Genomic DNA, 13030 nt, shown 5'->3' on the forward strand with positions numbered 1-13030 from the left:
TGTTCTTTTTTTTCTGAACTTTTATTTGATTATTATCGGATTTTTTAAATTACTATTTTGCATATTAAAACTCTAATCAGTGATTATTATTACCTTATACAAGTTTTCTTGATTATTATTCGGTATATTAATGACCTTTGTGTTTGTCGCCTTACTGCATATCTGTCAACTGAACTATTATCTGACCCATAAATGATATTCTTCCTTACCCCTTGATTAGTACGTAACCTCATTTGTTATTTATCCTCGAATCCATTTTGGTGATGTAATTTTTCTTATCCTCCTATAGACATACGAATGATTTCGTCGAAAAGAAAAATTTTCTTCGCTGAATTCTATTTTTTGTTTCTTATGGAATATATAAATAAATTCAGTTTCATTCAATGAATTTAGTCTTAACAAATCAATGTAAACATTGAATATTCTCTGTCTATAATGTTAATTAACTTAATAAGTTTAATAAAATGATAGGTTTTTTGATTGAATTAGGGTAATCTACTACCTGACATGTAATCTTTTAAGTAAATTTCTAACTGTCTTATCAAATAAACAATTATCTGATTTTCTGATCTATATATATATTTTCACAGAAATCTGATAAACGATCATGGAAATGATACTGTGGTGCTGCTACTTATATTGATATAAGTAGTATATTATGCTAGTCAGAAATGTAATGTATGGCAGCAGAAGATGAGGGAAGATGAAGAAAGCAAGAGCGGGAATAGAATGATATTTGTATGAAAATGTAAGAACAATGAAGTCTGAGACAATTGGTGGACATTTTGCAAATTAATGATTTAATATATGGATCTCAGATTTTATTGAGATGCTCTTTAATTCCGTGTCAAATACATCCGATTGTCTCCACCTGTGCCCTGTTAACTACAATACAAGTTGGAACCTGCTTTGATTTAGATAAGGTTTTGGATTAATATCTTTCATAGAGAATAATCAAAATTCACAATCAGATGACTTTTAGATATCTTACCCCTATCCCTTTTGTTCCTCTCCATCATTTTGTCATCATTTTTAAAGTAGTAGTTTTTTTCTTACAATGCTCTATTCGTCTGTATTTTACGTGCATAAGTACTTTTCTTAAAAACTTTAGTCGATAGTGTTTATAGAGGTACTCTACATTTAATTTTAGTTAAAGTTAAAACGTCATTCAGAACATCTTTTAGAATCAAATTTATTTAAGTTATTTCGCTTAATATATGTGGCACCATTTGTATTGAAGAAAGGCTGAGGTAGGGTAAACCAATTTAATACTTAACTTGAAATTTTACTATCGCTTAGTAAAATATGACAATTATACATTAGATACATCATCTGCACATCTTCAAGTTGTCCTTTACACACAACACCATTTTTCTGATTCTGTTGTTATTGTGATTGAACTCAGATTCCCTTCATGTTCTCTTTATGGCAATTTCCCGCTAACAGGTATTCCACTTCCGATTGGTGCTACACACTTTTTGATAGGGTTTTGTTCTCTGAGCTGGATGGTTTCATCGTAGAGCTTTCATCATTCTTCTGAACGACATTATCAGCACAAACTTTATGTAGAAGTGAATTGTTCGAAGTTCTCCACATATGGCTCACAGCTTATCCTGTAGACTTCGATGTTGATTGGTTCTTGTTGACCTCAAATCTGTCATTGTTTATTTCTTTGTTTTGGTTGTATCCTTCATTGGCTTGATTTTTGGTCCTATGTTTCTCCATAATTTTTCTACATACGTACTACATACCACTTATATCTGTTGGCACCACAATATCATGAGCGCAAATCAATGAATGTTATTCTATGCATCGTTACATGTCCTATTTTTGAGTTCATGTACGGATAAATAAAATGTAGCACTTAAATTTATAGCTTGATTCCAAAAACATGATATAATGAATATTATTAGACTAATACTATTGGGAATTTCGGTCTGTTTGGTTCTCGAAATGTTTTAAACTATTATAGCGAAGTATATTGAGTTAAATTTATTTGGTTCCTACGCTGAAACCAATGACTACATATATGTTTTCTAGAAAGTGATATACTAACAAATCAGCACATTCTTTCAGCTGATGCGAAATCGTTTTCTACTACTCATAACTGACTAATCCCTACAGAGAATTTAAAATACTTTTCAGCGATGATTACCGAAAACTTAAGTATTACTAAACTAGCAAGCTTACCATTTGAGCTATTGTTGCCTTGTAAAATAGACATTATTAATACATTAAACTAGCCAATTTTAAGTTCATCATGTGTATAAAGAGTTTAATTGACTAATTGGGTTTGCATTTATTCCAGGTCTTTTTGATATTTTATCTTCTAGGTATCAACAAAATAATCAGTAGTATAAATCAAATTTTATTTGAGAGACCAATAGAAAGGTGATTGAATATTATTCATTTTCATTTTTCCTACAAAACCATTGAAATACTTCGGAAACAAACTGTTACAGTCTATACTATCACTATACCATCTTTAACCGTAACACAGTGTTCGTTTTCATATATATATATATATATATATATAAACGTATGCTTAATTTGTTTTTAATAGTTGTTTGAATCTTCTCATTGATGTTTAGAACTATAATTGACCATTCTCTTTTGGTATATGTGCATCTTGTAAAAATTGCCTCCGTATTCTCATTAAGTCACCAACTGTCCTTACAAAATCTTATTTTTATAAATGTATCTACAAATTTCTGAATTATTGTTCCTATTGTACAGTTTTTATAATATATAGTAAACTGTCAATGATTATTCTTTTGTATTTCAACAAATCAACATAATCTAAAGGATCTTACTTTGTGTTATTTCGGTATTTGGAATACTCCAAGTTCTTTTATCAAAGTAACAATAAGGTCAAGTGAAGCTAGACCACCATGTAAATTCTGGTAGCACTGAATGGCCGTTTCGTCCTATTGTGGAACTTCTCAGCGATGTGTATCCACGATTCCGCCTCGTGAGATTTGAACTCAAAACTTATCGGTCTCGGAATAGTCGATGCGCACTGTTGAAGAGTCCGACAATAGAACGAAACGACCGTTCAGTGTTTTCAGGTTTTCCACAATAGTCTAGCTTCAATTGATTGATGATCTCAACCAGTGAAATTACTACAATATCCACAAAACTCCTTCTGATAATAATAAAGCCTTGTGAATATTCGAATAAACGAATTATTGGTTACAATTGTACTGTTATATACTGAGTTTAAAATAAAATACTCACTCAAAACATGTATATATATATACTTTTTATTATTGTACCGAACTACACTGTAAATGTTTCATTTCACTGACGTTTTTACCGTATTGGTTATTTAAATAGTTAAGTGTGAATTTTGTTTTTTCGTTTCACCGAGTCGGGTTTGTTTGTTTGTTGTTTGTTTTTTTCAATGAAAAGAAATTCAACCTGAAAAGTATAATAATTAAATTATGCAGAATATTTATCACCAATAACAGTCATAATAATCATGAATAAATAAATGTAAAAATATATAAAACTCATTATATATGTGAAAAAAAGGTGAATTTTTCTTCTATATAAGAAAGAATCACCTTTGGATATATATAAGTTATGCATTATAGAATAGTGTAATCACAAAATGATTGTAACTATGAGGAAAAATAAACATTGTAAATATCTGATTGATCTTTTCAAAAAAGATACCGAAATCGAAGGTAAATTCAGTTTGTAAATGTATTTTTTTAAATGATATATATATGTACGGTTCATTATGAATCGCTTAGCTTAAATGAGTAATTATTGCATAATAGTATAAAAGAAATAACAAAATGAATGATAACTAAATTACATAATGTATTCATATCAAATTTCGTAAAACTGTATAAGTTTATGTATTCAGCTTTGAAGTATGTGGTTTATGTTGGCTTTAGTGATATCATCCGAAATCAGATGAGCACAAGTGCAATCAACTGACTTTAAGTCGAATGCTTCAATCACTCTTTACTGATTTAAGTTAATCTATTTTTAGACAGCTAGAATAGATAATAACGGTAAGATAAGTAGTATTTATCTAATAAAACAGAATATTAACATTTAGATGATTACAAAAATGAATATCATGATATCATTACTAAGAACAAGTTGGATTTAGCCGAGTATCTATATTTATGTGACATTTATCTTGAATATTTTGAAAGTTAGTTTTATAACATAAAGGTAGTTAGTGACTAAGAATCTGCAGTTTATTCAGAAACTACCTTATTCTTCGTTAATGACTTTTAACCTTACTGGTTGATTCATTAGTCAAATGTATCTAATGAAATTCCTTATATATATTTTCACTAGTTATCAAATTTCACTTATCATTTTTCATTCTTCATCGGATTAGTCTTGGTTTGTTATTCAAAGAAAGATACTGAAGTCTATGATTTCATTTTCACTATGAAAAATATTTTTCAGTGAAATTAAAAAAAAGGTAAAATTTCTATAGTATAAATCATCTATAATCTGAAATCAAATTTAACTTTTGATCAAAAGGGGTTTTATGAATATTATACTAATTTCAATAGTCGAGATCATGAGTCAATTCAAGCTAGATCACCATAGAAAACCTGAAACCACTTGATGGCTGTAAATCTTCTAGTCTGTTAACCGGTGAACAAAAGATATTGCTAATTAATTTTCTTATTTGAATGGTAAATAACAATCATTGACAAGATGTGATCCATGGACATAAATATTCATTAAACTTAACTAAATTAACAGCAGTCACAGTCGGTAAAAATAGCCTTTTTTAAAACGATGTTTTTAGAATAAAAGTTTACAAAACGTAAGATACTACTTAATAATTTAATTCTTATGTGGTATTATCATCTTACGAAACTGTAGAAGTAAAATATTTAGTTGCTTATACCTTACGATTCATTTTAAAATTCAATAATTGACTGTATACGAAATAGTTGAATGCATGAGTCGATGTAAGCTAGACTATCATTGAAAATCTAGAAACACTAGACGGCTATTTCGTCCTGAAATAGGATTCCTCATCAATTCGAATCCACGATCGCTCACCTAAGGGGTTCAAACCCAAGACCTTAGGTCCCTTGTGTGAACGCCCAACCTTTAGACCCCTGAGCTGATCGTCATCCAACGGTGTTATTGTCTATTTTCAATCAAACCACGAAATTGCACGGTCGTCCATCATTGTCTTCAGTGAGTAACTGCCTCACAACAGACACAGTTGAACTCCACTAGTCACAGCTTCTCACTAGAACTCCAAAAAATTTACCTTGAAGCTAGTAAATAATGGGTATATGATGATTATTATTGGAATGGGGGTTCATGGAATGGATGCGCACTGCTGAGGAATCCCATACTAGCAAAAAAAACGGTCTTTTAGTGTTCTCAGATTTTCAGTGGTGGTCTAGCTCAAATTTACTCACAAATTCAACTATTAAAAATTTCTACAATTTCCACAAACTCCCATTTTGACTGTATATAAGTTCATAAATTAGAGATTGTCTTTTAAACTATTCTAAATTCTTTGATCATTTCTGTTCAATTCCAATAAAGTTTTAATATGATGTACAGTTGAAAATGATAAATAACTCTTAATACATAGTTTTCATTAGAAAAAACATCATTGTTTTTATTCTTTTTATATACAGATGATCAAGAAGTACTTCGTCGTCTTACATATCGTCAAAGATTATTAAGAAAAATGTATCCATTAGGATTTCTATATGAATTAAAAAATTTACTACGTTTAGCAATACCTATTGTAAGTTAAATAAGAGGAAAAATTAATTTTCATTGTTTTTCTTTCTTTCAAATCAAATCTTAAAAGATCTGTCATTTTAACTCAACTGTCAGAGTTCTTTATTATTTCACTGAAGAAGCCAAATCAAAGTTTCAATATCAATAATTATAGGTTAAGAAGCTACAAATTACTTATATAATTATACCAGTACTACCAACATAGTATGAGATTGTAGGGATTGTTGAGTTTTCATTCAGATCATGGATGGATGAATGTTAGACCACCAGTGAAAATCTGGAAGCACTGGATGAATGTTTTGTCGTTGTATGGCACTCCTCAAAAGTGCGTATCCATGATCCCGCAATCATTATTTGAACCCAGGACCTTGAGTCTTGCTCTCGATCGCTTAACCTCTAAGTCACTGAGCAGACATCCAATAGTAATGGTATTGACTGCAACCAAGTAAAGAGATATCATGGTTTATTTTCCACCTTAGCATTCTTAAAGTGATTGAGATGTTGGTATTGCATATAAGATATTAATGGAAGTGGATTGTTTGCTGAAATCTAATATTGATTTAATTGTCAGATGTGAAATTGAGAGAACATTTTTGGGGTAGAAAAATTCACGGAATTATTATATTCACTTATGTCACACTTGTAAATCATACTAATACTTTAGCCACAATATCAATACTAGAATACTCAAAAAGTTCCTTATATCTATTATATAATTAATATGAGACCAAACATTTAATCCTTTTAAATGTCAATAATGAAATTGCAAATACTATATAAATGATCTAGTCAAGATATTGATATCCATGAAAGTGAACATTAGCTAATGAATAGTACAAGATGCAGAGTTGATTCCGATTTGTGTCAATATATATTGGGATCAAAATCTATTGATTGTTTTTAACTAAATTGATTTTTCTAGAATCCATTATTAATTTATATCCAATGAATATATATATATTTTTTAAATTTTATATTTTAGACTATTTCATCAATGTTAACATATACAATTTCACCTGTCAGTATGGCATTCTGTGGTCATTTAGGCAAAATTCAATTAGCTACAATCGGTTTAGCTATGTCAGTGTTCAGTGTTTGTGGTATGTTTGTTATTCTAGGATTACTCTCTGCATGTGATACATTATTTTCACAAGTAAGAATACATTTTCTTTTTTCTTTTGCTTCAATATTTAGAATAATTAATTAGTTTCATTTGGTATTGTTTGGCTTGTATCTTCCCATTGAGGTTTAAGACTACAATTGATCAGTCTGTTAGTTTTATAATAATCCATTTATTTATTACTTTAGTAATCTATGCAAAAATACATTTTAAACATAAACATATTGAAGTTTCATTCTTTGACCCAGATGGTTTAGTCGACAAAACTCTATTGAAATCATCTACATGAGTTACAGATCTATTCCATTATCACTTGTGACAATACTGACAATAAGTTTCAGTTTAATGTTTAACTATTACTCAATGAAGTTTTCATATGTTTTTATTATTAAGATGCCGACTAGTGTGAAACAAAGTCAACAATAGTTTATTTTATAAATACCAAAGGAGAACTTTCTATTTTGTTCCATTCATAAAGAGAAGTATATTTAATTTTTTTTAGTATAAAATTACAGTTCATTTAATCAATTATAATTCATTTTGTCTGATGAGATGCCTATGCTCCTTCATGAAGGGTGGTAACAGGTGTAAGGAAGGAATTCATTTTGTACAAAGAAAACAATCAAATAATTGCATGTTTTAGTATACTCAAATGTAACAAAAGAAAACTTGTAAATCTTATCATAATATTCACACTAATAGGCTTATTCATTCATACAAAAAATGACAGCTTCAATCGACTCATGATTTCAACTATTGAAATTAATAAAATCTCTACAAAATCCCTCCTGATAATAATCATCTGCTCACTAGTGACTGACTTCAAGATTCATTTCCTGGAGTTCTGGAGAAAAGCCGTGACCAGTGGAGTTCAACCAAGTCTGTTGTGAGTTGTCAGCTCACTGAGGACAATGGTGGGCAGTGGCGCAATTTTTTGCATTGGTTAAGCGCTCGCGCGAGAGACTGTATACGTTCTGAGTCCGAATCTCGCGGGGACTGGATCGTGGATGCGCACTGCTGAGGAGTCCCATACTAGGACGAAACGGCCGTTCAATGCTTCCAGGTTTTCCATGGTGTTCCAGCTTCGATTGACCCATGATTTCAACTATTTTAATATTGAAACCATAGAAAAAGCTTTAGTGAGACTATAATTTATGGATGACCTTTGAGCGACGCTAGACTGACATTGAGAGTGTCCACCTAATAACTAGGACCAAATGAGGGTGAAGAATTCGAATTATGATTTCCAGTTGATGATTAAGGTTAAGAATTAAATTTAAGGTTTACATCACGAACTGACATCAGCTACGATACTAAGACTCTGTTTATCTAAATAGATGAGTGAAGTTCGCGGCAAAATCCGAGAACTGTTATCTTACACTTGATTGATTCGTCCATAAATTATAGTCTCACCATAGTTTTCATACCTAAAAAAATTGATCATCCGTTTTATCTCATCAAAAAAAAGATAATAAAGATTAAAAGATTGAAAAATTAGTTAAATAATCGAACGATTATAGTTTTTGTTTTATGATACACGCTTCATTAGTCCATAAATCTAATTAAAATATAAAAGTAAAAATAGGATGTTAAATAATGTAAGTTAATTTCTTTCTAGTATACTTTCTTTTTGTACAACAAAGTATATGTATATCAATTCTAGATGTATCTGAAGTGGAGAAATGGCTCAGTGTTTTACGAATTGTATTATTTGGCTAATAAAATATAAATCAAAATCCAATGCCATCTATTCCACTTTTTGGACGTCTGGGTAATATTGCTGGACCTCACATTAAGAGTGTGTCCGAAAGCCAAGTACATAGATTTGTACCTGGTTAGTGTACTGATAATAATAATAATAATAACGCATTTCTGTAAAGAAAAGACATGTTAATATTAATTCAATATATACAGTTTGTTTTACTCATTTTTATTGCATTCTAGACATATGGGAGTATAATGAAAGATAAAATGATTGTTCAATTATACAGAGGTAAATTCATTTCAATTATAACATTATTTAACCATTAACACAGTATGAAGTTAGTTTTAGTTCTTGATTGACATTAACTGGACAATTAACCACTGAAGATTTACGCAGTTGTTTAATTATAGCTAGAAAACTTCTTAACTAATTTAGTAGCCTATCAACAAGATGGAACAAACTGAATGAACTGATTTTATCGACATTCTTTTTTCTTTTTGAGTTAACAATTGAATCAATAATCTTAATGTATAACACATAACCAACTGAATGAATGACCATTTATAATGCCAATAAAAATGTGAAGAGATCCAATTGTACAAGCTATATTCAACAAAGTGGAAAACCATATATATAAATATTTCATCAGACTGATATATATTAATAGATTAATTGCCGTTTGAGGTAGTATTACTTGAGCCTATAAATTTCTAAGAACTGTCAATAAGACATTAGTTTCTAAGTTCACTTTTGTTTATTTTATTTATTTTAACACAAAGATATTGGTACAATGAGGCACCAAATACATATGCGCCACACAAATCTCATTCGATATGTGTGAGGGCTGTGATACTGCCCGGGTGCCCAAACCGAAGCAGGTAGTTTTCTTAGGGGGCCATTCCATGAGCCTTCGACCTAAAGGTCTGATCCACAAGGCAGTGGAGCATCGTAAGGAGATGCAGTTCCATGGAAGCCGGTGACCAACGATTGGTTAATACGCCATTTGTTCCCTCAGGATCCTGGAGCCCATGTGCACCATTGTTTTGGAATCCGGTTGAAGCGTCGGACATTCGCTTTTCGTCCTCTCATTTTCGTAAACAACAGTAATGCCGCGAGAAGGCAGTGGGTAGGATTTCCCTGGAAGAGGCTATATACGCGTGGCATTTCGAGAGGGAGAGCGCACTCTCTTCACTCTCGGCCATACCAGGGCATTTTGGGGCAGGTTCCGACTACTTTCTTATCATTTCATTCGGATAAATGAATTGTTGTCTTCAGGATATACTTTATTCTGAATAGAATGAAAATAGTTAATGTTAATTAGGAGTACTTTGTATATTGTAGTTATATATTATTGAGTAAGTAAGTGGATATTATTCCACATAAGATAAACATTTAATAAGATTGATCAAATTTCAGTCAAGATGATCAAAAACTGAGTAACTCAAATCTTTTTCGGTAATCATAGAATTAAAGCTTAATGCCTAGAATTGAACATTTCATTTGTGATTTTAGCATGAAAATATAGTAGACAATCTATTTTGTGTAAAATTAAGTAAAAAAACTAGATAAGAACAAACAATAATAATATTTTTAGTATTAAATAACTTTGAATACTAGGACGAAACGGCCGTCCACTGATTCCAGGCTTTCACTGATGATCTAGTTTACATAGACTCATGAATTTAACTACTAAAAAATGTAATCGTTAAATTCACGAGTTAATTGAAGCTAGACCATCATGAAAAACCTGGAAGCACTGGACGGCCGTTTCGTCCCAGTACGGGACTCCTCAGTAGTGTGCATCCACGATCTCACCTCGCAAGATTCGAACCCAGGACCTATTTATCTAGCTTCAACTGACTCATGCATTCAACTAATAAATTACTATAATATTCACAAAACTTCTCTCTGATTATTAAAAACTACTACAATCTCCACTAACCCCTATTCTGATGATAATAATATTTCCTTCATATACAAGTTTTAAAAATGGGAACCGATTAAACAATTGATTTTAATTCCATTTCTTTTTCTTTTAAAGCTGTTATCTTAATTTTACTATGTTGTATTCCATCATGTGCTTTGTACTTGAACGCGGAACCATTACTATTATTACTTGGACAAAATCCTTTAATTGCAAAGTAAGTCACTCATTTAACGTCTTAAATAATAATTCATAGAAAAGATACTAATATACTCATTGTTTGTTAAATGTTCAATCAGTCGAGGGATGGTACTAATTACTAAGAAATTATAACTGAATGAAGCTTGAGAATTGATTTTTTCACTGCAGAATTCTTTATCTGTATAGTAGTACCATTACAGGATAAAATCATTCACTATGGAGTAGTGAATTTAGTCAAATTTAGTCCACCCGAGAACAACTATATTTTCTCCACGACTGTCTTTACCAGCATGTTCTACCAACAAGTGTAAGATACAGACCTCCAATCATCTGCCCTTTGGGATGGAGAATAGCTGAGCAAAGTGGAAGAAAAACAGTACACCTAATGATAACAGATGCACGTTATAGAACCCGCAAATACCAACACGTCAAAGAGGATCAAAAGATGAAGCTACAAAGGACACTCACGTCAGAACATTTGGAAATCTTGACAATAGCCATCGAGATATCATGCAAACGACACAGAGAACAAAGAACCACCCTAAAGAATAAACTAATCAAGATCTCAAAACCACCCATGGAGGAAAACAAAAACAACTGCGTGGTCAACCTGTCAAGTTGTTTAAAATGGGCGAATGTAAATATTAAGAAAACACTGGTCTATCCAAAGAAACTAGATGGTCTCTATTCTTTTTTTTGAGGGGGGAGGCATCGAACAGCCTAGTTTTTAGCATTTACCTCTTCAAAATGTTACAATGTCTATCTGTTATGAATACTAATTATAAAAATAAGTGAAAAGCATAACTTTATATATTACCATAACAATTAATGTATCAATAAAATATTATGATTCTCCAAATATCTATTTTAATTTTCTTTTAGGAACATAATTATCAGTTTGGGGGTTGTGGAGATGGTTAAGTTTTCGATTGAAACCATGAATCAATTGAAGTTAGGTCACCATGGAAAACCTGGAAGCACTGGACGTCCGTTTCTTCCTAGTATGGGACTCCTCAGAAGTGCGCATCCACGATCCCGCACCCTGCGAGATTCGAACCCAGGACGTATCAGAATTGCGCCAGGCGCTTACCAACTAGGCCACTGAGCCGGCGTCCAATGGTGTTGATGTCTAACTTCAACCAATCCACGAAATTGCGCGACCATCTTCCATTGTACTGAGGTAGACACCTGTTTCTACCCGACACGGATTAGCTCCACTGGTCACGGCTTCAGAAACATAACTCTTATTTTAGTATATATTGATTAAAAATGTACTTTTTTTAATATTTTTATTAGGGGAACTGGTGAATTGTTGCTTTATCTTATACCGGGATTACTTGTAAGTTGTAAAAATGTATAATTATCCAGATCACTTTTGTTATAGTTTAGTTCACTTGGACAATTATTTATCAGGTTTGTTCAAACACAAGTATGTTCAAAGTTGTTGTTGTTGTTGTTGTTTTTTATACCTAATGTATATATTTACTGACAAGATTTATTCTAATATTATTCGGAATCATATTCAACTTTCATTTGATCTAATTACTTCTATTCATTTGGTTATGTTTCCTTGAATCCTCCCATTGATGATTGGGACTGCAGTTGATCAGTTTTTTATTGGCATATGGGCATCCTGTGCGTATCGCCTTGGTATTGCCCTAATTCACAATCATTATGAGAAAAGATGGATAGTAGATAGCAGTGGAGTCCAGGACACGTGTTTCGTCCTATTTATAATGCTTGTGAATTAAAGCAATATTGAAGCAATTCGTACTGGATACCCGTATGCCAATAAGAGACTGATCAATTGCAGTCTTAAACATCAATGGAAAAATTCAAGCAGACAATACAAAGTGAATTTAAACTTCACCACATTACACAAGCAAGTGGCTAAATGGGTAATGCGATGGCGTTTGAAGCGAATGGTACTGGGTTCGAGTCCCAGGGTGAGCATCCACTCCATAATGAAGGTACATCCATCTGAAGAGTTTCAAATAGGACAAAACGCGCGTTCTGGATTCCATTGCTAGCCACTATCCATCTTTGCTTATAATTACTTTTATATTTCACTATAATAAATGATCCCAAATGATTTCACGATGAAATTTATTGATTTGGATCGATGATTATCCTAAATTTTCGAATAAAAAGCTGGAATAAGTTATAGTATACAATATTTTACAAATTTGTTTGTTGTCGATTTTTTTAATGGCATTATTTATTTATTTGATACATGTATTTAACGGTTGAATTCATTAGTAGATCTAAGCTTGATCACCATTGAAAATCTGATCTAACTTAGATCAACTCATGAATTCAACTGTTAAAA

At 31.6% G+C, this 13030-nt stretch overlaps 1 protein-coding gene across 2 annotated transcripts in view; it reads left to right on the plus strand.

Annotated features, from left to right (window-relative positions):
• Positions 1-3555: 3555 nt before the first annotated feature.
• MS3_00005039 (uncharacterized protein) overlaps positions 3556-13030 on the plus strand; it is a 38488-nt gene continuing 29013 nt past the window's right edge. The window contains exons 1-7 of one of the 2 annotated variants that reach the window (XM_051213053.1): positions 3556-3689; positions 5643-5755; positions 6734-6904; positions 8816-8864; positions 10618-10717; positions 11998-12040; positions 12086-12130. In XM_051213053.1, coding sequence (XP_051068991.1) covers positions 3614-3689; positions 5643-5755; positions 6734-6904; positions 8816-8864; positions 10618-10717; positions 11998-12040; positions 12086-12130 — 597 coding nt within the window. In that variant the 5' untranslated portion in view covers positions 3556-3613. Of the gene's footprint in view, positions 3690-5640; positions 5756-6733; positions 6905-8815; positions 8865-10617; positions 10718-11997; positions 12131-13030 lie in introns of those variants that run through there. The other variant, XM_051213054.1, reaches the window with a different exon arrangement.

This window comes from Schistosoma haematobium, chromosome 3 (genome assembly GCF_000699445.3).
Source record: "Schistosoma haematobium chromosome 3, whole genome shotgun sequence".
Lineage (NCBI taxonomy): Eukaryota > Metazoa > Platyhelminthes > Trematoda > Strigeidida > Schistosomatidae > Schistosoma > Schistosoma haematobium.